Below are 26425 nucleotides of genomic sequence, written 5' to 3'. Positions count from 1 at the left end.
GAGTTGAATCAAGCCATAAACACATATTTACTCCATATTTCCTTAAAATGACTATAGGTAGCAAGAAAAACAAATGCTCATCCTATGATTATTTAAAATAACAGTGTGTTATGTAATACTGATACCTAATATTTTTTAAAAATTTACTGATTAGAAAACATTGGCAAACAGCCATAGCAAAACTTATGAATATAAGGTCCATTCATTCATTCAGTCACCCATTCACCAGACATTTCCCTGTGTGTCACCAAGTGCTAAATGCTACTTGAGACACTGGGGATGGGCCACCTGGTGAGGAGGAAAGACAAAGTAACTTTGTGTTCTCACGGGGGTTAAGTTTTAAGGCGTTAGACAGATGATAAGCGAATCAGGAAATAAATATGTAACCCACACCTTGAGAAAGAGCCTGAGACCAGTTTTCAAGGGTGAGCTCTTAAATGCTAAGTAGAAAATAAAATAGAGCAAGGAACAAAGGGTGATGGGGTATTTTGTATTAATTTGTCAAGGAAGCCACTCTGATAAGGTGATAACTGAGCAGAGACCTGAATGAAGTGAGGAATGTGGCACAAAAACACTGGGGACAGAGATGGATCCGGGGGTATTTTGCTAAGTGAGGTAAGAGATAAAGACAAATACCATACGATTTCACTTACATGTGGAATCTAAAAAATAAAACAAATGAACAAAGAAACAGAGCAAGAACAGACCCAGACCCATAAACACAGAACAAACTGGTGGTTGCCAGAGTGGAAGAGAGTAGAAGGATGAGGGAAATGGGTGAAGCAGAGTGGGAGCTACAGGCTTCCAATTATGGGAGGAATAAGTCACAGGAATGAAAGGTACAGCCTAGGGAATACAGAGTCAGTCAGTGGTATTGTAATAACGTTATATGGTGACGGATGGTGGCTACAGTGGTGGTGAGCATAGTATGATGTATATGGACTTGTGTAATCACCATGTTATACACCTGAAACTAATGTCACATTGTGTTAAATATACTTAAATTTAAGAAAATTAAAAACAAACAAACAAAAAAACAAAAAACAAACATGGGGGACAGATTTCTAGGCAGAGAGAACAGCAACCAGAAGGTCTGAAAACATTCTAAAAAGTCCCAAGATGAATTTGAAAACCCTAGGCTTTTTCAAAAATATTGGAGGCTTTCCTGTGGCTAAAGTTCTCTCTTCCCTAAGCTTCTTTGAACACTCAAATGCTAGTGACCCCCCACTCCCCTGAATTTCTATAGCAGAATTTAACAGGTAACTAAACACTTTGTTTTGTTTTGGTGGTGGGCTGAGTCTGATCTCCTTGACTGAATTGTAAACTTAAGAACAAGGATCACACTTTATGCTATTTCTGCCATCAGTGCTCCATCTCTACCCTACATGCTCTGGTGTTGAAAATATATTGGATTTTTTTTTTTTTTTACAAATTTATATATTTATTTGAGAGAGAGGGAGAGAGAGTGGGGGGGGGCAGAAGGAGAGGGAGAGAGAGAGTCTCCAGCAGACTGCCTGTTCAGGGCAGAGCCAGACGTGGGGCTTGATCCCAGGACCCTGAGATCATGACCTCAGCCAAAACCAAGAGTTGAACGCTTAACCAACAGAGCCACCCAGGTGCCCCTGTGTTGGAGTCTTAATAAGATATTTGATTAATCAAAATTGTATATGCAAAATTTATTGCAACTTAAAGTTTTTAATGAAGAAATGTTTCTTTGTCAAGATTCTCTGGGTATGGTATGGATTCACTATTAGGATTAATAATAATCACTATTTTTTCAATTTGCAATTGTACGTATTCCCCCCCCCCACATATACAAAAGCTTACTTAAGAGGAGAAAAACAACAAATGAGGAGATATATTAAAAGGCTTTATTCACAATAGAGAAATTTTACAAATATAGTTTTTAAAAATTATGTGTCAATCTATTATGTTTCCCATAACATTAGAGATTTATATAAAGTTGGAAATGACAGAATAGACTTATGTACAAATTAAAATCAATGAAAAGAATGGGTACTACATATGAAGGAGTCATGACAAACATCATCGAGTTCTATAAATTTCATACAACTTATACATGTAATATTAATTGTGCACAGTATACCAAAAACAGTATATGCAGAAACACAAACTTAAGTGCTATTTTAATTATTCGCCTTTCAGGATGTGAATACATATGTAAACTTAACTGCACAGTTTTGCTGAAAATGAATGAAAGACAGTGCCTACCGAAGGACTTCAGTTGTTTAACATAATTAACACAAAATATAACTTTAATTAAATTACATCACCATAATAATCTCTTATCTTGTTTACATTTTTGGTGTTTTGGGACTTAGGTTAAAAAATCCAAGTTCTAGAATTGAAAAACTTTGTTCCTGCCACTGGCAGAGCAAAATGTAGTACAATCATCTCGCCTATTTATACCAGGATACAAAAGGTACCTTATAGTGCAGTTTGTACACATGACCTGATTTTAATATCCTATCTGCTGCAGAAATACATATCAGCTTTGTGCTCTTTCAAATCAAATTGAAAATCAAAGAAAATAAAGTAATTTAAATTGCTAGTCCAAGAACATTCATGTGAAAATTATCATCTAAAAACGTGTGGCCCAATTTTTGTGATAATCTCACATGGTGCTTTTAAGTCCTGGGAAAAAAGGACTCTCAACTATCCATTCATTTCATAAGGTGAGCTGAAGATATGAGTGGAAGGAGTTATTCTGGGTCACAGAAACTCATTAACATGGCAATAATGATGCACTAAGGGATCTTTTTCATTTACTAATTTTATTAATTTATTCTTTGACATAAACCAATGTACAATATTGAAAAAAAGAGCAGGTCACACAGGTGGTCCTTTCAGACAAAGGAAATCTTTCGAAACACGTTCAAAAGCTGAAACAGCTAAAAACAATGGAGTCTACCGAGATATAAGAAAATAATTAAAAAACATTATGTCGAAGCATATGAAATTGCTGGTATTGGACAGTTTCTCAACTACAAGTGCAGCAATTTCGTATGCTTCAGCCTAATTCACGGGGCTGCACTGAGCTATCTGACCACTCCAGGTTGGAAGTGCAGGCGCTCAAAGTCTCTGTTCCTCGGTACATGCATCATCACGTTAGCCCTTGCTAGGAGTATAGATACATACACATGAACTAATACGATGAGAAAGCACAAGGTGCCACCAAATGTATTCTTGGGAAAGCCACTCATATCTCAAAAGAATGCTTCTTCTTAATAAAGAATCATATAATTACTTTGATCTGCTGTACGACTGTGGGGAATTAGGAATGTCCATTCCTACCTATCACTTTTAAGCTGGGATCTCTGTGTTGAATCTGACCGGACAAAATGTACTATACTCTTATTTGGTCTAAAAGTTTATTAGATTTTCTTCAATTGACCATGAATAGACACATTAGCAAAGCTGCTTTCAGAGTTAAATCCTGCTTTCACAAACTGAAATGAAATAATTTACTACATTGGAGAAAGGGCCCTTTTCAAATCTGAAAAAAAAAAAAATCCCAAACCAAATGTAATGCTGTTTTTGAGAACAAGAAAAAAACCTTAGAGATGAAATACAAACTAAACACCATGTTAAATACTCACCCTTTCTTTAGAGAGACTCAATTTTTTCACATACTCAGTTAAAAGCAAAAGCTAACACATGAAAAGTTCTACTGTTTTCTTTCAAAAAATATAATTCAGTAATAGCAGAGCTCTGCAAAACTCCAAAGCTCCATTCGTGTGGTAGGGGATGGAAGAAATTAACCAGGACATGATCCAGAAATGACACAGGGCATTTAAAGTAAAATTTGAGAACTAATTCACAAATTAGGAAACACTAATATAATTAACCAACAAAAATATACTGTGGTTCCAATGAAATGAGGTCAACATGAGATGATCCTTTTGGGATGACATTCTAATTTGAATTACAATATGAGTGAAGTATTTTAGAAGACATTCTATCAAATAATGATAGACCCGCATAAAGAGGCTGTCTGTCACAGTTATAAGATCTGTCTCTGGTGGATAGACAAACCAGATTAACATAAAATTGAAAAGGAAAAAGCTTTTTTAATATTTAATTTATTATTATGGCTTTTTGCAACATGGCAAAACATTACAGCTTAAAGCAGACGTCATCTCCTCATAGAGGAGGAAAAAGTTTTGCAGTCAAATAAAAATTGTAATTAAGAGGTCATCGGTATACCATTCTATTCAGTTTAGTGAAAATGATATACCTTCATGAACTCCAGAGATTACTTAAAAAAAGTAAAAACCTGTGATCCACTGCCTGAATAATAAAGGATATGACAAGGGACTTAGGTCCATCCATGCCTATGACAATAAACATAAAAGACTGCAAAACAATTTTAGAACTTAGAATAATCACAGACCTACTGATAAAAATTCATCATGTGCCTGAATACCAGAAAAGGAATTATTAAGGTATGCAGTGAAGGGAATGGAGCAGAGTAAAATATAAAATGTCTTTTTTATTTTTCATTGACTTCGACTTCCTTTTTATTCGTACAGAGAACAGGGAGAAGATGTGCCTCGGTATTGAAGATCCAGTGTTCCAGTGGAAGTAGATCATCATCAGAAAATATTAAGTACAAATATCTGGAGAGAGAAATATGAGGATATGAAGCCCAAGAGACCATCAGGCAGTGAAAACATAAAGACACAGCAACGTCTCCATTCATCTTATGGAGAATCACAGACAACGGTCAAGTATTGCAAAACCCTGAGGCACTATAGTCACGAGCGTGGAATAAAACAGCTGCTCTGTGCTTGGGTGTTAGTGCAGGGAAACCCACGAAGCAGTCCCCAGGCATCACACTTCTATAATGACTGGAAACACGGGGGCAATCATTGCCACGCATGGAGAGTGACCTTCGGAAGCAGTCATACTCGCTATTATTTGAATGTGCTCGTGATACAGATAGCTGCAAAGAAGATCTGACCAGTACCTCAGCCACATACTTTTGGAATACGTTTTACTTACTTTAGTGTCTCTGCCAGGAAGAAACTCTGCTGCACGTCGTCGTAACTCTCGTGTCTCAGGTAAACATCCCTTAGGCCCGAATAGCCTCCGTTCACTCGGCAGTGATTTTCCAGGGCCTGCGTTACAAGGAAGAGGGGAAAAATGGTCACATTTCAATTACTGCTTGTCACCAATTTTTATTATGAAATTGCCAAATTGAAATAAAGTAAGGATTCAAACTGAATGATACATGTGGAAGAGTTTTAAGAGAAATTTTTTAAAAACCCACAAAATGCAAATGCATATAAAGTATGAAAAGTTGGGGAGCTTGGGTGGCTCAGTCGGTTAAGCATCTGCCTTCGGCTCAGGTCATGATCCCAGGGTTCTGGGATCGAGTCCTGCAATGGGCTCCCTGCTCAGCGGGGAGTCTGCTTCTCCCTCTGCGCTCTCTCTATCTCTCTCAAATAAATAAATAAAATCTTTTAAAAAAGTATGAAAAGTTAAAGGGTATAGAGACAATATATCTCATCTAAATTAGAAACACTTCTACATTTAATTTTGAAATTATTTTTCAGTGATTTATTTTATTTATTTACTTATTTTTACCATTTCCTCCTGTGGTCTAGGGAACGGTTCTTCAAACTATGGATCACAGGCTAAACCCAGTCTGCTGTTCATTTTGTAAATAAAGTGTTACTGAACCACAGCCATGCTCATCTGTTACATACTGCCTGTGGCTGTTTTTTCATTGCAGTGGCAGAGCTGAGTACAGGCCAACCTCGGAGACACTGTGGGTTTGGTTCCAGTCCACTACAATAAGTGAATATTGTGATAAAGCGAGTCAAGTGAATTTTTCGGATTCTCAATGCATATCAAAGTTATGCTTACACTGCACTAGAGTCTATTAAGTGTGTGGTAGCACTATGTCTGAAAAACGATGAACATACCTTAATTAAAAAAATACTCTGCTGCTACAAAATGCTAAGCATCATCTCAGTGTTCAGTGGGTTGTACTCCTTTTGCTGGTAGAGGGTCTTTCTCTGACGTTGATGGCTGCTGACTGACTTCTCTGACCGTTGATGGTTGCCGAAAGTTGGGGTGGCTGTGGCAAATTCTTGCAATAAGACAGCAAGGACGTCTGCCACATCAGCTGACGGTTTCTTTAACAAACGCTTTGTCCACAGCACGCGATGCTGCTTGATAGCGCTTTACCCATGGTAGCACCTCTTTCAAAACTGGAGTCAATCCTCTCAAACCTTGCAGCTGCTTTCTCAACTACGTTTATGTAATATTCTAAATTCCTCGTGGTCATTTCAACAATCTTCATAGCATCTTCACCAGGACTAGATTCCATCTCCAGAAACCATTCTTGGCTCATCCATAAGAAGCAACTCTTCATCCGTTTTAAGATTTATCATGAGATTTGGCAATCCAGTCACATCTTCACGCTCCATTTCTAATTCTAGTTCTCTTGCTGTTTCCACATCTGCAGTTACTTCCTCCATGGAAGTCTTGAACTCCTCAAAGTCACCCGTGAGGGTAGATATCAACTTCTTTCAAAGCCCAGTTAATGTTGATACTTTGACCTCCTCTATAAATGATGAATGTTCTTAATGGCACCTAGAATGGTGAATTCTTACCAGAAGGTTTTCAATGGACTTTGCCCAGATCTATCAGAGGAGTCACTATGTATGGCAGCTATAGCCTTATGACATGTATTTCCTAAATGCTCAAAGTCATAATGCTCCTTGATCCGCGGGCTGCAGAACGGATGCTCTGTTAGCAGGTGTGAAAGCATTCATCTCGTCCATCTCCACCAGAGCTCTTGGGCAACCAGGTCAATGAGCAGTCATATTTTGAAAGGAATCTTTTTTTCTAAGCAGTAGGTCTCAACAGCAGGCTTAAAATATTCAGTAAACCACACTGTAAACACGTGAGCTGTTTTCCAGGCTTCCTGGCTCCGTTTAGAGAGCACAGGCAGAGTAGAGTTAGCATCATTCTTAGAGCCCCTGGGATTTCTGAAATGGTAAGTGAGCACTGGCTTCACCTGCAAGACGCCAGCGGCATTAGCCCCTAACAAGTGAGTCTGCCTGTCCTTTGAAGCTCGGAAGCCAGGCATTGACTTCTCCTCTCCAGTTATGAAAGTGCGAGATGGCATCATCTTCCAATAGAAGGCCGTTTCATCCACACTGAAAATCTGATGTGTAGTGCAGCCATTTCATTAACAATCTTCACTAGACCTTCCAGGGAACTTGCTGCGGCTTCTCCATCAGCACTGGCTGCCTCACCTTGCCCTTCGATGTTATGGAGATGGCTTTTTCCTCAAACCTCATGAACCCTCATTTGTTCTGCAGCTTCCCCGCCTCTCTCAGCCTTCACAAAATTGAAGAGAGTCAGGGCCTTGCTCTGGATTACGTCATGGCTTAAGGGAATGTTGTGGCTGGTTTGATTTTCTATCCGGACCACTAAACTTTCTCCCCATCAGCATATTGCTTTCTTATCATTCCTGTGTTCACTGAGCTAGCACTTTTAATTTCCTTCAAGAACTTCTCCTTTGCACTTACAATGTGGCTGTTTGGCACAAGAGGGCTCGCATTGTGGCCTATTTTGGCTTTTGACATGCCTTCCTCACTAAACTTAATCATTTCTAGCTTTTGATTTACATTGAAAGATGTGGGACTCTTCCTTTCACCTGAACACTTAGAGGCCACTGTAGGGCTAGTAACTGGCTGAATGCCAGTTTTGTCTTATCTCAGGAAATAGAAAGGCCCGAGGAGACGGTGAGAAATGAGGGAATGGCTACTCAGTGGAGCCATCAGAACACAACATTTATCAATAAAGTTCTCTGTCTTATTAGGGTGCAGTTTGTGGCACCCCAAAACCATGACAATAATAACACCAAAGATAGCCGATCACATGTCACCATAACAAATATAATAATAATGAAAAAGCCTGAAATATTGTGAGGATTACCAAAGTGTGACACAGAGATTAGAGGCAAGCAAACATGGTTGGAAAAATAGCACCGACTAGACTTGCTCGACACAGGGTTGTCACAAACCTTCAATTTGTAAAAAACACAGTGTCTGCACAGCACCATAAAGCAAAGCACAGTGAAATGAGGTATGCCTGTAGCTGCACACGCCCCCAAGCCTGCTTCTCTCTGGTTCTTACACAAGAAGTTTGCTGACCCCCGATCTAGAGAGACTGTTAATGTCAGTTGGGATTATAAATCCAATAACAGAAGGTGTACCGGGCCATGAACAGTTGCTACGACACCCAGAGCATCTTATTTTGTAAGCACTCGTGGTGGAGGACTAATTAGGGATATTGGTGACAGATATCAAAGAAGAAAATGGAAAGCGGTAAAAAAAACTGTGGCTGATATCTATTTCTAAAATATATTTTTCTTTTCTTTAGTATGGGATGGAAGAAAATGGGATGAGTCCATTTCCTAACTGTCTAGAGAGAAATGATCCTACATGCCTGAAGTTCTCTGACTATAACGAGTGTTTGGAAAAGAGATGGATTGGGCAGTGCGGGAATGGAAATTTAGGTAACAACCTCACAACTCGCAGACTACATGAACAAAGAAAATATCTCATGGTTTGGTACTTTTTAAAAGCCACTGGGAAAATAAGATCAACTTAAAAACTGCTTTGATTATATCTTCTTTTGCAGACAACAAACCAAGCAGGGGGAAGGCTTGCAGAAAGGAACTTCCAGGTCCTATTATTTTTTTCCTTCCTTCCTTTTTTTGATAGAATTTTTTTTTTTATTAGAAAGTCAAATACCAGATACACTGGAGTAGGCCAAAGATTATTTGTAAAAAAGTAAAAAAAAAAAAACAAAAAAAACCAAACACACACACACACAAAAACAAACCCCAAAAACCCAGGATTTAGAAGAAATGGACAAATTTGTTGCTATGGAATATAATTAAATCCTACTTCCAGACATTTCCTAAAAAGATTTTAACAACAAAACTTTTTCTTGTTTTCTTCCCTTGAAGTTCTTTGGTGATCAGCTAATGAGAGGACCAGGCATGATAAACTGCCATTCCTCTCTCCCACAGAAATTTCTATAAGCTCCTTCTTTCAATTATAGGGAAAGAGTTGTTTTGTGGGGTGGACGATGCCCAGCTGTTTTTCCTCTCTTCGGTTACCCTCATTCTTCTTCTCACTCAGTCCTAATGTGTTGAGCCATATTTGTCCAGAACTCATTCTAAAATCTCAGAAGAGGGGGCTGAATACTGGCCCTGGACTCCTTAACTGGGGCCTCAGTTGTGCCCGGACCCAGACAGTGTCCCTTTGTTCAACATGGCATTGTCGTGAGAATAAAACAAGATGAAGACACGCTTCTCAGAGTGACAGGGATCTTTCAGAGGTTTAGAGAGGCCTAGCTACTTTTATTTTTTGAGGCTTTTGGCAAATTAAAAAAAAAAAAAGGGAAAATGCCAAAGAGGCTTTTTTTTTTTTTAACTTTTAAAAAATGAAAAGCCATCATGTCAAATCAAAATTTTAAAAACTTTAGAAATATGAAGCTGGGGATAAGCAGCCCTCCCAGGCACGCATCACAGGCCCTGGCTTTACAGCATCTCAGCAGTGGAAGCAGTCATGTATTTACGCTGCATAGTCTGATTAGAACATCATTTTACTGCAATCTGTTCTTGGGACTCTCAGACTCTAGGCATAGGGACCACCTCGATTTTACGTCAATGATTACATTATTAGTGACCGTACGTGGCTGGGATGCACTAATAGCAGAGAAAAGAAAAACAGGAACATGTTTATAGTTACTGGAACTCTAAACAAACCCAGACCTCAAGTGACTGTACCTCTTTAGGGGGAAGAAAGGTAGGAGAATACCGAGCAGCATGAGTTAAGTCATAAGTCAGAAAGGGAGAGAAAGCCTTCTCTTATCTTTAGGTTAAACAGGTTAGATAAATGGCTGATCCAGGGAGGTTTCCAAGAGTGGATTCTAGGGAACAATGCTCATAATGAGGCTGAATGGCTGACTTTGGTCTGAGCTCATAGATAGAACCTAGGAAAATAGATATATCAGAGTCTGGAAACAGAGATTAAGCCTCGGGAGGGAGAAGCAGGGACCGGGAAGACAAATCACTTTCTGAGAGCCAGAATGTCCATATGGCAAAGGTGAGATTTAGGAGACTAGGAAAAAATGTCTGTGCAAAAAAAGGAGGAAAAAAATCCCTATATAAGGCGTACCTGCTACTGTGGACCAGGGGAGACATCATATAATCTATACATACACATTTACAGACACTGTATAATCTATACTTACCAACACATATATGAACACATAGGTATAATTTATAGTAGAGCTTTATCAGAATATTATACATAATAGGGAGGAATTTAATGAAGTTTTCATGGCATTATTGAGAAAAAGCAAAAAAACTATGAAGTAAATGTTATTTTTGCTATGTAGATTCACAAGTGCATGAACATCTAATTAATGGATTAATGGATTATTGGCTACCGGTGGAGAAGTTTCTAGTACTATATGCTGGACTATATAGTTTCATATCCTGTTCGACATTCTTGTGTTCGGCGTTACTATTCAGAAGTTCAGCTAAGACATGGAAAGCGGGTTTGGGTAGTGTATCAGTGACAGAAGGCTGGAGAGGGAGTGCTTCGTTGGAAGACAGGAAGATGGCTGACAAATACTTTACAAATAGCAAGTATGGGTGAACACAAGGATGGAACAAAAGTGTTATCTCGACAGGAACTAATATAGTAGCTAATATCATTTGACCACAATTTCGATGTAAGCCAGGGGTTTTATAATCTACCAAAAAAACAAGTTGGACAAGGCTGTGGGAAATAACACTCAGAAGAGAGGTTCTTGAGTCACACTGCTTAGCCCTGAGAGACCACACATGTCATCAGGAGGTGGAGGGAAATGATGGATGAGGATGGAGCAGTGGACAGGACGTGCTGTCCTCAGATAGCGAGGAGCTGAAGCGTAGAAGAGAAAAGGGATTTTTTTTCTCCAATATCTCCAGAACACAAAATACTGTGAATTCTGTCTTCAAAAGGAGTAACTTTCTAACACTGTCAGCCATTAAAAAATGGAATTACTTTATTGGTAGTATGTTCTTTTTTAATACAAAGTCCTTGAATTGATGAGGAATAGCCATCTGGCAAAGATGACGAGGAGGTCTTTTCTTTGAGTGGAGGGCTAGTCTATGTGATTTTGAAGATCTACTCCTGTGTTTTAGTTTGGGTTCCCCTAAAAATGGAGCATGAGACAAGGGTCAGATGCAGGAAGTTTTTAAAAGAGGTGATATCAGGAAGGGAATGAGTGGGGCAAGTGAACTGGGGAAGGGAGAAGAGCCCGTGAAATGTGCTGAGCAGGTGACAGCTGTGCGTGTCCTCATGAAGGCTCCCTCCCACTGGAAACCCTCTGAGCAACCGCGTAGAATGCATCTCAGAGTTATTCTGCAAAGGGAGAAGACTGGGATAGCTGTTCATCAACTCTGAAACCTCACTGGTTCAGGACTGTCCCCAGGGACTTTACCTCTCCCGCTTCCCAGACCACAGCCAGCTGCCTGGGAAGGAACTCAGAGCCGGGGCAGCTGAGAAGCATGGGGAGCTTGCAGGGATGCGGTCCCTGTAGCTGTAGCTGACAGAAAGGACGGCTGAGGGGATGTCACACAAGGAAGAAGAGGGCCACTATCTCTGTCAATGATTTTGTGCTTTAAAGAAGACAGCGTCCCAGCACTCCCCCCTCCCTGCTACACCTCAAGTTCTAGCAGAAACGCTAGTGGCAAAAAGCGAGGGGGGGCTGCTTGGGGGAGTGGCTGTGTTGTGCACAGGGAGACAATCTTACATCATAGACTAAACAAGAAGTTAACAACAGACAAAAATCCTAATCCCTAAAACCAATTTATTACCCCACAAACAAACACGCTCCCCTGAAGAACCAAGCAAACCCAAGCTTCCCATCCACACGGCCACAGAGATTTACTTATTTCTATTTTTGTATCAGTTCTCTGCCACACATTTTTCATATTTTCACATCTCTAAAATTGGCATGTCATAATTTAATTCGTAGCATTGTACTTTCTTAGTGGTATATAAAATAATGGTGTTTCTTATCCACTAGAGTGTTTTACATTTGATGAAATATGTGATTCCTGATATTTTCAATTTAAACTGATATTTGCAAGGTGACTATTAGCCTTAATGCTTTTGCTGGCCTATTGAAAACCAAAATAATTTCCTATCACCAAAGCTTAGATGAACCTCAATTTTTATACATTTTTTTTCAGAGGAAAAAAACATAAACTTAAAGAAATTGGAATTACCACCGACTACACACAATTAGAAAACTTTGCAAGAAATAAAAGACAAAAAGAGGCCTAAAGAATCGTTATTACTTAAAATGACTAATGACTAGTGATAAGGCACACACGGCACAAAGAGGGTAATAAGCAAGATTCATCAACGGCTTCCTCAGATATTTGTTACAACTTAAGCAAAGGCAATATGTTCAGTTTAGATTCCTGAGAGCAGTTATTTCTAACGGTCAGGTTTTAAAGACAGCTAACTCTGCAACAGTGAGTGTAATTAAAACGTTGGCTTGTTCTTATCTCCTCAGTGCTCCACCACAACTCCTTCCAGAATGAAAGCTCTTAAAATCAACATTATCTGATGGCATATTCTGGAGAGTGTGGCCAATGGCATCAGCACACAGTGTTCACTAGATTCGTCTGGGAAGATGATACGCCATGTTCTGTAGGAAGAGACCCATGGGTGACGAACACAATTCAAACAGTGCAGATGGACAGATGGAAAGCTTACAGATACTCAGAGAAACCTGAGATCGGTGTGCGAATATTGTTGCACGAAGTAGTTCTTCCATAGGTTCTTTCTACAAGTTAGATCTAAGTAGCTAATTTGCTCTGTGGAAGAATTTCAATCTAAAATGGAACTGGAACCGGAAGACAGAAATCAGAAAATCTTACGCATGTGCCCTCAGGAAAACAAAACTGAGGGACTGAGAGACTGATTTCCTGTATGTGCTGGATTTACAGAAAACTGATAATATTGGGATGATAGGGAGTTGGCCAGGGGTGGCCTTATATCAACCACTTGGGAAGTTTTACTTATGGTTTTCAGAGGAATGAACAAGAAATGACACAGGTAGGACTGGTCTCACAAAACAGCTCGTTTGAGCTTTATTGGTACGACTGGACTGGTTTTGTCCGCTCAGGGAATTCTCAAAGCTGGTCCCTATTTGTTCTTTATTTTAATAGACTCTAACTGAATTCTCTCTTCTTTACATTCCCTGTCCATAAATACAGCCTACCTTGAACCTTCAACGGACTCACCTGTAGTTTGCTGAATTGCAATTTCTCTGCTCTTCCCGAATAAACTCTTTTTTGGGGACAATTTTGAGTTTGCCTCAGCTTACCTTTTTATTTAGGTTGAAACTCTAAGTAGAAGCACGTATTTTCATTTCAATGCCCAAAGACTCATTAAAAAAACAAACAATGTTGCGGCTTCTCGAAAAGGACAACAGGCAGGGGTGATTATTCCCAAGTTATCAGTAACTGTGGACTTAAGTGATCATTATTTCTATGGCTGTGCGAACTTAATTTTATGATACGCCTTTCTAGGTATCTCCTTCAGTATCAAAGTAGGTATATTAATATCACCATTACATAAAAAAGATGCTGAAGCCAGGGAGATAGGATGACAACTGAAAACACTCATTCTTGAATTGGGAAAAAGTCTGATGAAAGCTTTAAAAATCAGGGGCGCCTGGGTGGCTCAGTCGGTTGAGCGGCCGACTCTTGATTTTGGCTCAGGTTGTGATCAGGGTCATGACATCGAGCCCCCACTGGGCTCTTTGATGCTTAAGATTCTCTCTCTCCCCCTCTCCCTCTTCACCCACCCACCAAAGCTTTAAAAATCATAGAAAAGTTGATATGCCAGATTTATAGAAATCACTGAGCATTTTTCCCAGAGACATTTATGTACAAGAAATGTAAACAAATTAAAACAGCACCTCTACGGCTTCCCAGGCCCATTTCCTGTACTTCGGATCATGAGTCAGTCGCCACATGTACATGTAAGTCTCAACGACCTCTGGCCGTAGGATGTAGTACTTTTCGTTTTGCCTTGTGGCGATGGCTTCAACACCACCATCGAACCTGAAAGCTTCTGGTCCCAGTTTCATATCTAAGGGGCATGCAAGGGTGACAAGGGTTATTACCCTAACTTAAATGAAACTAGAAAGTACTTTACAACATTCAAGAGAGATGCCAAAACAATCATTTTAAGGAATGGTTATAAACATCCTACAATAAACAATATTCAATATACTTTGAAAATACAGTCATCTGAGAGTCCTTTTGAGAACATCGCAATGATCTGTTATTTTCTTTCATTTAACCACCACTTACTGAGTGCCCCCCAGCTAGGTACAAGGCACTACAACACCCCTTATTAGTTAGCTGGAAAACCAGCAGTTGAGAATTCTATGTCATTATGTCATGAAAGGTTATTTAATCTTTGTGCTTCAAACTCCTGTTTCATAAGAAGGGAGCCAGACTCTATTTCATGGAGATACTGAAAAGGTTATTAATGGTTTATAAAATACTAAGTTTCTTTTGCACCTGGGACAGAGCTTCTTACCCAACGTTATTTCCCTAAAGCAGGGTCAATAAATTAGACTGGCTTAACCCGGTATGACTTCAGCTGTTGTTCTTTGGTAAACTAAGGGTAGATACTTTCATGTTGAAAACCAGTGCTTCTTAAAGTAAAAAATATAAATTCCTTTAAAATATTCATCACGAGCTTCCAGTTTCATGAGGCTGGATATTCTTTTGATGGCAGCAGGGACAATGTTCCTTACGGAACAAAATAAAAGCCTGTGGGAATAGAGTGAAACTAAAGAATCACAGGTACTCACAGGTGCGATTGTAAGATTCATAACAAGTTCGGGCAATTTCAGCCCCGAGCTGAAGGTAGTGCTGGGTCAGGCCTGCGGGAGCGTCGTCGGCCCCGAGTGCAAACATGCCTCCAGCAAAGCAGGTCAGGTGGCCCATCTTGTGTTCCAGGAGGCCCCCTTTCCACTCCGCGATGTAGGTCAGTCCCGTACTAGACTTGCGGATCAAGTGGGTCTCAATTGCCTGCAAATCAGACTTATTTTCAAAATTTAAAATTCCTTCCAAATTTATACTAAAAACACTCTCAACACTAAGAGAGAAAAAGGGTAAAACATCACTCGCAGTTTGAGTTTGGTGCCATCAATCTGATTCAGCCTGAAAGTTCGTTATTGCTTTTTCTGTATTCCTCCCCTAGTTTCTGCCTCATTAGTCTGGTTAGGTAGGATTATCGCTGTTGGGCCGGCCCAGTTGGATTTGCCTGGTTCCGTGACCAAACATTTGTAGTCCTCACACCTCAAAAGCTGTCCCCTTCTCAAAGACAGGCCGCTGGTGTCAAGGTGGTGCTTAATGCATGTCTATTCTCACAGCGGAGAAACGGCACAAGGCACGAGCCCCGCTGCAGGTGAAGAGTAGAGCGTATTTGTGTATAAAGTCCAGGCGGGGGTGTTACCCTGCCTTTGGCTCTCTTAGGCTCAGAGGGTGGTAAACTGAGGGGAAAGGTGTGCCGTTCTTGAACCATATTGCTTGGCCTCAAATTCCAACTCTACCACTATCTGTGAACTTGGTGGGTAATGTGCTGGCTGTATCCCTCAATCTCAGGATCCTTATCCATACAAAGGGAATAGTAGCGTCTTCAACATTTAGTTTATGAAGCCATCGGTACTGTGACTAGCACTTGATAAGGTTCATTTATTATCACCACTCACATCACCACTGTGGTAACACTTGAGTTAAATGCCTCCCTAATAATTCTATTAAAAAGCACATTAGTATATAACGAAAAAAAAGACACACAAAAAGATACTCATCATCACTTATCAAGGAAATGCACAAGCAAAACTAATGAGATATCACCTTACACATGTCAGAATGGCTGAAATCAACACAAGAAACAACAGGTGTTGGTGAGGCTGCAGAGAAAAAGGAACCCTCGTGCACTGTCAGTGGGAATGCAACCTGGTGCAGCCACTGTGGAGAACAGTATGGAGGTTCCTCAAAAAGTTAAAAATAGAACTACCCTGTGATCCAGCAATTTCACTACTGGGGGTTTACCTGAAGAATACAAGACCACAGCCTGCTTCCCAGCTCCACTGCTCGGGCACTCTACTGGGTCAGGCACCCCTGTTCACTCTGTGACTCCTCGGTTTCCGAGACCACAAACTGAAAGTTACGGGGGCGGGGGGGGGGATGGGGTAGCCGGGTGATGGGTATTAAGGAGGGCATGTAATGTGATGAGCAGCGGGTGTTAAATGCAACTATTGAATCACTGAACACTACATCTGAAACTAATGATGTACTATATGTTGGCTAACTGAACATTAAAAAAAAAAACAACAAAACCACTAATTCAAAGGGATACATGCATCCCTACCTTTATAGCAGCACTATTCGCAATAGCCAAGACATGGAAGTGGCCCAAGTGCCCACTGATTGAGGACTAGATAAAGAAGATGTGGCAATAATGGAATATGATTCAGCCATATAAAGAATGAAATCTTGCCATCGCAATGATATGGATGAAGCTAGAGAATGTAACACTAAGTGAAATAAGTCAGCTGGAGAAAGACAAATACCATATGATTTCACTCATACGTGGAATTTAAAAAACAAAACAAATAAGTACAGGGGGAAAATGAGGGAGAGACAAAGAAAGAAAGAAGCTTGTAATAACAGAGAACAAACTGATGGTTACCAGAGGGGAGGGAGGGTGGGTGAGACAGGTGATGGGGATTAGGGAGTGGCTTGCTACGATGAGCACCAGGTGATGCATGGACGGGTTGGCTCACTCTATCGTACACCTGAACCAACATAACACTGTATGTTAACTAACTGGAGTTGAAACAAAAACTTAAAAAAAAAGAATAAAGTTCTGTAAACTGGGGAGAGATGATGTTTACAAAAATGATCTGTAAAATATCTTTTATTTTTGCCCTAGGACTGTTGATATTCTTTAACAACAGATATAAAACATAAAATAAGCCTTATATTTTAAAAAGCAAAAATGCAGTATAACTGTTTGGAATTACTAACTTCTAATTCCTGTAACAAGAAATGTTTTTTTTTTCCCTTCCAATTACTTCGCAGAAGAAAGAGAGCTATGACTATGTCCATACCTGTTATACCATTATAAAAAAAGAGCTTTTTGGAAAGTCCATTTGGGAATAGTAGACACAGACAAAACTTGTGATAGCGAAGAATGAATGAAAATGAACACACAGATAACACATTTCCTACCTTTATTGGAAATAAACAACTGAAACCAACGGGGTAAGAAATAAATGAACACACTATGGTGCTCATTGAATGTGGTTAGCTAATTTTATTGGTGGTCTAGTTATTACATTAATAGTTCATTCTTATTTAACTGAACATCTTAACCATTTACACTTCTCATAGCACAAACTGCAATTAAGTTCTTCGAGCAGATACTTGTTCATCACCCAAGAAGTTTTCTTTCTAGATGGCAAAAGTTACAGCTTTTGAGCATGGACTAGAGAAACATTATTATCCTGTTATGGATCCTGAATAAAGTACTATGTTATTTTTGGCATGATTCTGACCAAGCTGCTACCTCTCAAAATAAACTACAATGAAGTTCCAAGACCTTCAAAGCAATGTTTGTGTGACAGTGGGAAAATGTAAATAAATATAAAGGAGGAAAAAATAGTCTTTAGTCATTCTAAAAAAATGTATTAAATGTGCAGATAATTGATTAGGAAAAAAGATATCATGTATTTTGTGATTTCAGCCTTCCATATTTGAAAAAAAAATTAGTTTGATGAAACCTTTAGAAACCTAAATGTCTAATACATCCTGTACCCAGGTGCCATTCACGCCAGTGGACCCTTGGTAGAAAGAGCACTCAACCACAGTGGGTTCTTAGTGTGGTCTCCAGAGAAGAACATAACAGCCAGTTGAAAGCTCAAAGTATTTGTTATTAAAACAATCCAAGAAAACAGACCATGCTGGGATTAAATACTTTCCAAAATGTACTTGAAGCTAAAACTTAAGAACTGTATCTCAGTAACTCAACTGTCCAGGACAATAACGTTTGGGATCCTCTCCCTAATAAGATATATATATATTTTTTTAAGTACAGCGTAGCAGAAAGAAACTTTGCTATATAAGCCATGGTTACTTCTCAAACCAGAAATTTAATTGTTCTAACTTTGCTTTCTAAGTTGAAAACAAAATGGATTGAAAATGTTTTTACTATTAAGAGAAACAGGAAACACTTTATTTCATTTGTTCTTAATGGATTTTCCTGTCAATGGTTTGTCTAAATATATTAAAAGCCATGTGGGTACAGTTCTAGAAACTGGGGGAAAATATTTCAAAGAACATTTTAAAGTTGCCTTTCTTAGAACATCAGGATTTTAGGGGGCTGCTTTAAGATTAAGATAATTAAAATATCTGTGAAGATAGCAATGAAAAAAATGACATAACAGGAATCATATTGTTCAGAGAATTCCCTACCTTAAAACTTGAAACCTCATAAGAATGAAGAAAAACAAACCTGGCAGAGGCCGTGTGGACCATATCCTAGTTTGCTTTTTATGTTCATCATGTGCCTTAATTAAGGCTGTGCTAAATGAAAGCCAATGTACTAACTAAGGCGTTCTGGTTCCTATTTATGAAGTAGTAAAGAGTCCTATCTGCTGTACTTAGTGATGCTTCCTATTGACCTTGGGAGGGAACCACAGTAATATTCAATCTGGCCAAGCAGAGCAAAGCAAGTTGCATTTATATGTAAATGAATAAATTGAACTTAACCAGAGACACAAAGGATCTATATTCTAGAAACTACAAATCACTCTTGAAAGACATTGAAGAACACTCAAAAAGATGGAAAAATATTTCATGCTCATGGACTGGAAGAATAAACATAGTTAAAATGTCTATGTTACCCAGAGCAATCTACACTTTCAATGCCATCCCGATCAAAATACCAATGACATTTTTCAAAGAACTGGAACAACAGCCCTTAAATTTGTGTGGAACCAGAAAAGTCCCCTAATCGCCAAGGAATTGTTGAAAAGGAAAAACAAGCTGGGGGCATCATGTTGCCAGATTTCAAGCTATACTACAAAGCTGTGATCACAAAGACAGCATGGGACTGGCACAAAAACAAACACATAGACCAATGGAACAGAATAGAGAACCCAGAAATGGACCCTCGGCTCTTTGGGCAACTCATCTTTGACAAAGCAGGAAGAAACATCCAGTGGAAAAAAGACAGTCTCTTCAATAAATGGTGCTGGGAAAATTGGACAGCTCTATGCAAAAGAATGAAACTTGACCACTCTCTCACACCATACACAAAGATAAACTCCAAATGGATGAAAGACCTCAATGTGAGACAGGAACCCATCAAAATCATAGAGAACATAGGCTGCAACCTTTTGATATCGGCCACAGCAACTTTTTTCATGACACATCTTCAAAGGCAAGAGAAACAAAAGAAAAAATGAACTTGTGGGACCTCCTCAAGAGAAAAAGCTTCTGTACAGCAAAGGAAACAGTCAAAAAAACTAAGAGGCAGCCCATGGAATGGGAGAAGATATCTGCAAATGACACTACAGATAAAAGACTAGTATCCAAGATCTACAAAGAACTTCTCAAACTCAATACAGGGGAAACAAATAATCAAATAAAAAAATGGGCAGATGATATGAACAGACACTTTTCCAATGAAGACATACAAATGGCTAACAGACACATGAAAAAATGTTCAAAATCATTAGCCATCAGGGAAATTCAAATCAAAACCACATTGAGATACCACCTTACGCCAGTTAGAATGGCAAAAACTGACAAGGCAGGAAACGACAAATGTTGGAGAGGATGTGGAGAAAGGGGATCCCTCTTACACTATTGGTGGGAATGCAAGTTGGCACAGCCACTTTGGAAAACAGTGTGGAGGTCCCTTAAAAAGTTAAAAATTGAGCTACCCTATAATCCAGCAATTGCACTACTGGGTATTTACCCCAAAGATACACACGTAGTGAAGAGAAGGGCCTATGCACCCCAATGTTCATAGCAGCATTGTCCACAATAGCTAAACTCTGGAAGGAGCTGAGATGCCCTTCAACAGATAACTGGATTAAGAAGATGTGGTCTGTATATACAATGGAATATTACTCAGCTATCAGAAAGAACGATTACAACGTTTGCAGCAACATGGACGGCACTGGAGGAGATTATGCTAAGTGAAATAAGTCAAGCAGAGAAAGACAATTATCATATGGTTTCACTCATTTATGGAACATAAGAAATAGCAGGAAGATCAGTAGGAGAAGGAAGGGAAGAATGAAGGGGGGGTAAACAGAAGGGGGAATGAACTATGAGAGACTGTGGACTCTGGGAAACAAACTGAGGGCTTCAGAGGGGAGGGGAGTGGGGGATTGGGATAGGCCGGTGATGGGTATTAAGGAGGGCACATATTGCATGGTGCACTGGGTGTTGTACGCCAATAATGAATCATGGAATAGTACATCAAAAACTAAGGATATACTGTATGGTGACTAACATAACATAATAAAAAATTATTATTAAAAAAATAAATGAATAAATTGAACTATGTCTAAATTACTCAGACCTCCTCTCGGGGAGACTAATTTTAGAATAGTAGCTACATTACTGGGGAGTTACAAGCCCCCCCCAACGAATTAATACTCTCAATTATAAAAAAATTCTAAATAGTCAATAAAAAAGACATTTTTCTGATTTAGGTATAATTATATAACATTATTTGAGATGCCTTGATAATATTAAGAAACTATGAGTCACCATATAAAATACTTACCAATCACAAAGGTACGTGGCTCTGCTAAAAAATTTGTTTCTGAAAAGTTGAAGTATTTTATATAAAATAATATTCTTCTTTTGCTTTATCTACTTTCACATTTTATTTTCATTTTTGATTGAGGCTTCTTTGCTTGAGGCTTAGTTTACTCTTACACTGGCCACCTCCTATATATTTTGCTAAACAATTTCTAACTTATTTTCACTAACTTACTGCATGGAAAGAATACTGAAATGTAATATGGAAATTCTTATTGACAAATAAATCTATAATAGTGAGGTAAAAAGAGACAAGTGTTGACACAAATTTTAGTTTGAATTTTGATTCCACACTCAAACTTTCTGAGGTTCCATTTTCTTATCTGTAAAACCAGGTAAATAATATCTAAGCTATTGTGAGGAAAAAACCAAAACACTTCACTTAAAGTATCTGCCTAACACACTACTTAGGTCACAGTAGACAATTCAACAGATAAGTGTTCCCTCTCATTCCTCCTCCGTTATAAAGGATCACAGGAAACTACTAATTAGTTTAGATTTTTATTTGAGAGCACTGTCTACTTCAAATGGAGGTAGCCATTAGGAATGTCCATAATCTTGGGCAATTTTAACTTTGTCAGTGTCCAGAATATAAATTTAGGATTCCCCCCGCCCATGACTTTAATAGTGACTCTAAGCATGGAACTCCTACTCCTTGGAGAAAAATACCTCTTTTTCGGATATGTGAATATTTATGTGAACCACATAAAACACTTTCAACTGCCCTGTTAGAACCCAACACATCAAGTGGGATTACTATTGTTATAATTATATTAGCAGAGACTGAACTCAGCCTAACTGGAAATATTTTGTAACCCAACTGTGTAGTATTCCATATCCCATTAACAGCTATTAATATGCAAATTTTAAGTTAGCTTAGTGGCAAAGATGATTAAATATTGGTTTACCTGAACAGCATCAAAATACATCTTCTTAGCTTCTAGGTCTGTCTTGTCAGACATTAACCACGCCTTTAGCAAATATTCGTAAAAGCTGTCTCCAAGTCCTCCAACTGATACATGATCTGCAAAGAGAGGAAAATGAGTTTTAGAGTGATTCGGGCTTTAATTCAGATAATGCAGCAAAATCACATTAGTAACTAGGATGCAAAACCCTACGTCAACTGCAACTCAATGTTACATTTAAATTCCGACAAATCTCTGGTTTTCAGGAAGATGTTCTGAAACGAGCAGATGTGCTGTTAAGTAATGTGATATACTCTAAATAATTACCAGGGTGGTTTTGTAAACACGGAGATAAAAAATATATGATCAACCGTAATGCCAAAAATCGGGTTCTCTAGTTAAAACCACCAAATTAAAATGCTTCACTGTATATATTCAAATAAATTTTGATTTAAAGCGCTCAGTAACATAAACTATGTCAAATACTATGAGTACTAACAAACCTTAAAAAGAACTGGTTTGCAATAAAACAAGAAACTCCTCAGCTTCTTGTGATTATTGTTATTATTTGATGGGTTTTCAGGTGCTATCAATCTGTAGGGTCAACATCCTTTGGGGAAGGCCGGTAAGAAGACAGGGCAGGAGACATCTTCCCCATTCCTGCAATCCTCCCCACGGCCATTTATTACACCAGATGCACTACATACAGTGCCAACAATCGTGTAATCTACAGGGTAGGTATCCTCATTAAAAGTGAAAAAAATTAAGACTGAGTGAGGCTAAAGGACACTGGTAAGGGCCACCCGACCCCACAGTCCCCACACAATCTTGCACTTGGAACTGTTTGCTCTCTACCATGTAACACTAAATGTATTCTTCTGCCTACTGCTTGAATTCATTCTTAATTTTTCAAGCATATCTACCTACAAAAACAGAGACATAATCTATTTGAAGTATCATTCTTAGAATTCATTGGGAATTTGAGCAATAATAAGACAGCCTGATTTTGGAAATCTGCATTTTAAGTTTCATAACTCAAAACAAATTTTATGTATCTATTTTTTAAAAACAAGCCCTTTGTTGACTTTGTCACATAAAAGTAAATCCATTTTTATACAACTATTGAGACAATTTTCTCTTGACATCTCCCTAACAACTCCACTTGGAGTTTTACATGGGGACCTAAAATCGAACAGGTTAAAACTGAATTCATTCTCTTTTCCTTCACAACCTTACCTTCTGCCATTGGTTCCTGTCTCACTAAGTGGCACCATCATCCTCCCAATTGTGCAAGTTAGACATCAGAGAGTCATTCTAATTCTCTCCTTTGCCCCCATATCTAATGAGCTACTGAGCTCTACTAATTTCACCTCCTCTATATCTCTTGAATCTATCCATTCCTCTGTCCTCACCAATGTGATCCTGGCTGAAGCTACCAATATCTCCTACTTCTGAGTCTGCAGTGGCCAATTATCTGGCCTTCTGCACTCTGACAGCATGTAGCTATTTACATTTAAATTAACTAAAATAAAATAAAAACAACTCAGTTCCTCAGTCATACTAGTGCTCAATAGCTACACGTGGCCCTGGGTTACGGTACCGGACGGGGAAGATACCGAACGTTTCCGTCATCACACAAAGTTCTAATGGCAATGCCACTCTAATCTATTCCCCCATGAATACCAGAGTAACCCCTTTAACATACGAACTGGATCATCCTAACTGGAATCCTTCAATGACCAAGACTCAAATCCTGGGTCTTCAGAGACTGGGAGGCCCTGCGTGGTCTCCATCTTCCCCGGGTCACGTGTCACCATCAGTCCTGTTCTACTTGCTCTCTATCCTTTTGTCATTGAGCATTCTCTGGCCCCTCAAAATCAGCAGGCTCCTTTCCACCACATGCACTCTAAAGGACCTGTTCTCTCTACCTGATGTGCATCCCAGCCTTCTTTCCCCTTCATTTAGTAATTCTTACTCGTACTTCCTATCTAGAATTAAATGTTGCTTCCTCAAAGATGCTCTCCCTGACCCCCTCATTATACACTTTTTCATAGCACATGTCTACTGCACTTTGCAACTTCCTAAAATAGATTTTTTTGTCTGTCTTCTCTACAAGATCACAATCCAGGAGGACAGGGGCTAGACCCATCATGTTTCCTGGTCCACACGAGCCCTTGAAAGTAGCTTGCATACAGCAGGTACTTAGTAAACAACTGATGAACAAAGAAAAACTCTTGTAAGTAAATCTTAATAAGGACTATTCCCATTCAAGCTAGTAGGGCTATATTTTTAAGTAGTGAAATATGTGATTTTTACTACGGCAGAAAGTCCAGTTTTAATTTTAATGTAAAATTAGCATGTTACAATTGTAAGGCTGATTCTTAAAACAGCAGTGTTTGAAGTGACCTTTGCAATTTCCTAAATAAATTACCATAGAAACCTCTGACATTTACAAACTAAATACACTAAGTACTATCTCATCAATAACAAGCCCTGTTGTTATAAACATGATTGCAGGAGACAAATGCAAGTGATGCATGGTAAAGCAAATCACCGTCCGGTTACTGTCAAAACAACAAGGACCAAATGGAGTAATAGGAAATGATGGCCGTGATCCAGACATGCCCTTCAGAGTTAAAGCAATGAGAACTGAAAGCTAACGGCCAGAAGCAGCTTCATTTTCTTCCCCCTTGGGTTATGATTCTATAATGGATGGAAGAAGCAAGTTTGGGCATTTGGTGATTTTTAAAAAAGGAAAAAGGGTTACATAATAATACATTTGCTTTAATTAATTTTGGTAAATGCCAGTTAATTGTCTATATTTTTATTTCCTGACTATAAATGTTTCATATTTGGAAAGAATGAAAATAAAGGAACATAGAGGAGAAATAAGAACAAGTCGTTTTGATAACTTAGCATATCATGCACTATGCTTCCCCATGTCTGGAGAACTATTTGTGTTGGCAACAGAACCCTGTGTAAATATTTAGTGGGTGTGGGAGAGAACATGCCTGATTTTATCAGCAGGAAGGGACATCCTACTTCTACAAAGAACATATATGGTATTTTTATTCCCAAATGTTCTAAAGGTAACGTGTACTACAATCTCTCAAATATTATGCTCTTCTCTATAGAAGGCAATTTACTCTTTCCTTCCCAAGAGGAATAGGTCCCATAAAAGGATTCCTAATACTTAAGAGATAAAACAAGTAGCAAAAGAATCAAAACAAAAAGGATTAAATACTCAGTATCTTTATTTTTTATTATTATGTGTATTTCATCTGAACCTGAACTTCTCAAAGCATTCCCCCAATGATGCTAGTGATACCCAATGTATATTAATGTTGTTATACTATTCAAAGATGAATGGGTGCCTGGTTGGCTCAGCCGGTTAAGCATCTGCCTTCAGCTCAGGTCATGATCTCAGGGTCCTGGGATCGAGCCTCACATCGGGCTCTCTGCTCAGTGGGGAGTCTGCTTCTCCCTCTGCCCCTCACCCTGCCTCTGCTCCCTCCTTCTCTGTCTCTCTCTCAAATAAATAAATAAGTACATAAATAAATCCTTAAAAACAGGGAAGAATGATAATTGTTCTGTCTATAGACATGGAGTCCCACATCTGGCCTCAACAGTTGCAAGATCGCTTTATATTATCAGTGACCAGGACCTGATGCTGCTTCTCAACCACAACTGAGGAGCAGGGACTAGACAGAACCATTATTAAAAGCAGAGGCAGAAAGACAGATTGGAAACAGAGTGCATGAATACTCACAGAATTCACCAACTAGTAAGTAAGTAACACCTACTAGTGTAAGATACAGTGTGCTGGGTTAACAAATATCACTAAGACAAAGTCACTGGCCTCAAAAGTTTTGGATCCCTAGGAAGATGGGGATGTATATGAATCATTTTGAAAAAGGTAATGATAGACAAATCCAAAGTATTGGTGCAGGGAAGGAAGAGGGTGAATAGAGGATGAGTGGGTGTTAACAAATTCCAACTTGGTCTTAGAGAAGAAGGTCCCCCAGAAGAAAGGGCAGTTGAGCTGGAGTAGTCAGAAGAGAGGTAATAGAACTTGGTAGAGTCAGAAGAGAGGTAAAAGGGCTGAGGAAACAGCATAAACCAAGACCTGGATACGACCAAGCAGGACTTGATTAAAGAATGAAAAAATAAGTGTGTCTCCAGTGTGGCTGGAACACAGGATGGGGTGGGGGAGGGGGAGCAGACATGAGAGTCATCAACCCTATTTGTTTGCCATCAGGAAATTGCCCCATGAGCAATCCAAATATAACGGGCCCTTCGTACCAGGAAACATGGCCAAATACACACTATACTGGTAACCCAGAAGGTGAAACTGGGAAGTTCTAGCACAGCTGGTACTTTCTGTCTCTCTTTACAGCGACTTCTAAATCCTAAACCACAAGAAGAAAACAGTCAGTCATAGAGAATTGTTTTTCAATTTTTAAAATCATTCATAAGAAGGAAAATGCTAAAAATGCCTTTTAGAGAATCCTATCCTGTCCTTGTACTCAGA

General features: G+C 39.0%; 1 protein-coding gene across 3 annotated transcripts in view; it reads right to left on the bottom strand.

The window, feature by feature from the left end:
- Window positions 1-1849: 1849 nt before the first annotated feature.
- Window positions 1850-26425, bottom strand: part of MAN1A1 (mannosidase alpha class 1A member 1) — a 162839-nt gene continuing 138263 nt past the window's right edge. For 2 of the 3 annotated variants that reach the window (XM_044386280.3, XM_026504714.4), the window contains exons 9-13: window positions 21898-22013; window positions 14950-15169; window positions 14044-14216; window positions 5026-5141; window positions 1850-4640 (exon numbers count right to left, since the gene is read on the bottom strand). In XM_044386280.3, the coding sequence (XP_044242215.1) occupies window positions 4514-4640; window positions 5026-5141; window positions 14044-14216; window positions 14950-15169; window positions 21898-22013 (752 nt within the window). In that variant the 3' untranslated portion in view covers window positions 1850-4513. The remainder of the gene's footprint in view (window positions 4641-5025; window positions 5142-14043; window positions 14217-14949; window positions 15170-21897; window positions 22014-26425) is intronic. The other variant, XM_057311113.1, reaches the window with a different exon arrangement.

The sequence above is a fragment of the Ursus arctos genome, unplaced genomic scaffold, assembly GCF_023065955.2.
Source record: "Ursus arctos isolate Adak ecotype North America unplaced genomic scaffold, UrsArc2.0 scaffold_13, whole genome shotgun sequence".
In the NCBI taxonomy this organism is placed as follows: Eukaryota; Metazoa; Chordata; class Mammalia; order Carnivora; family Ursidae; genus Ursus; species Ursus arctos.
The sequence above is the reverse complement of the archived record's forward strand: the minus strand, read 5'-3'. Positions and strand labels throughout refer to the sequence as shown.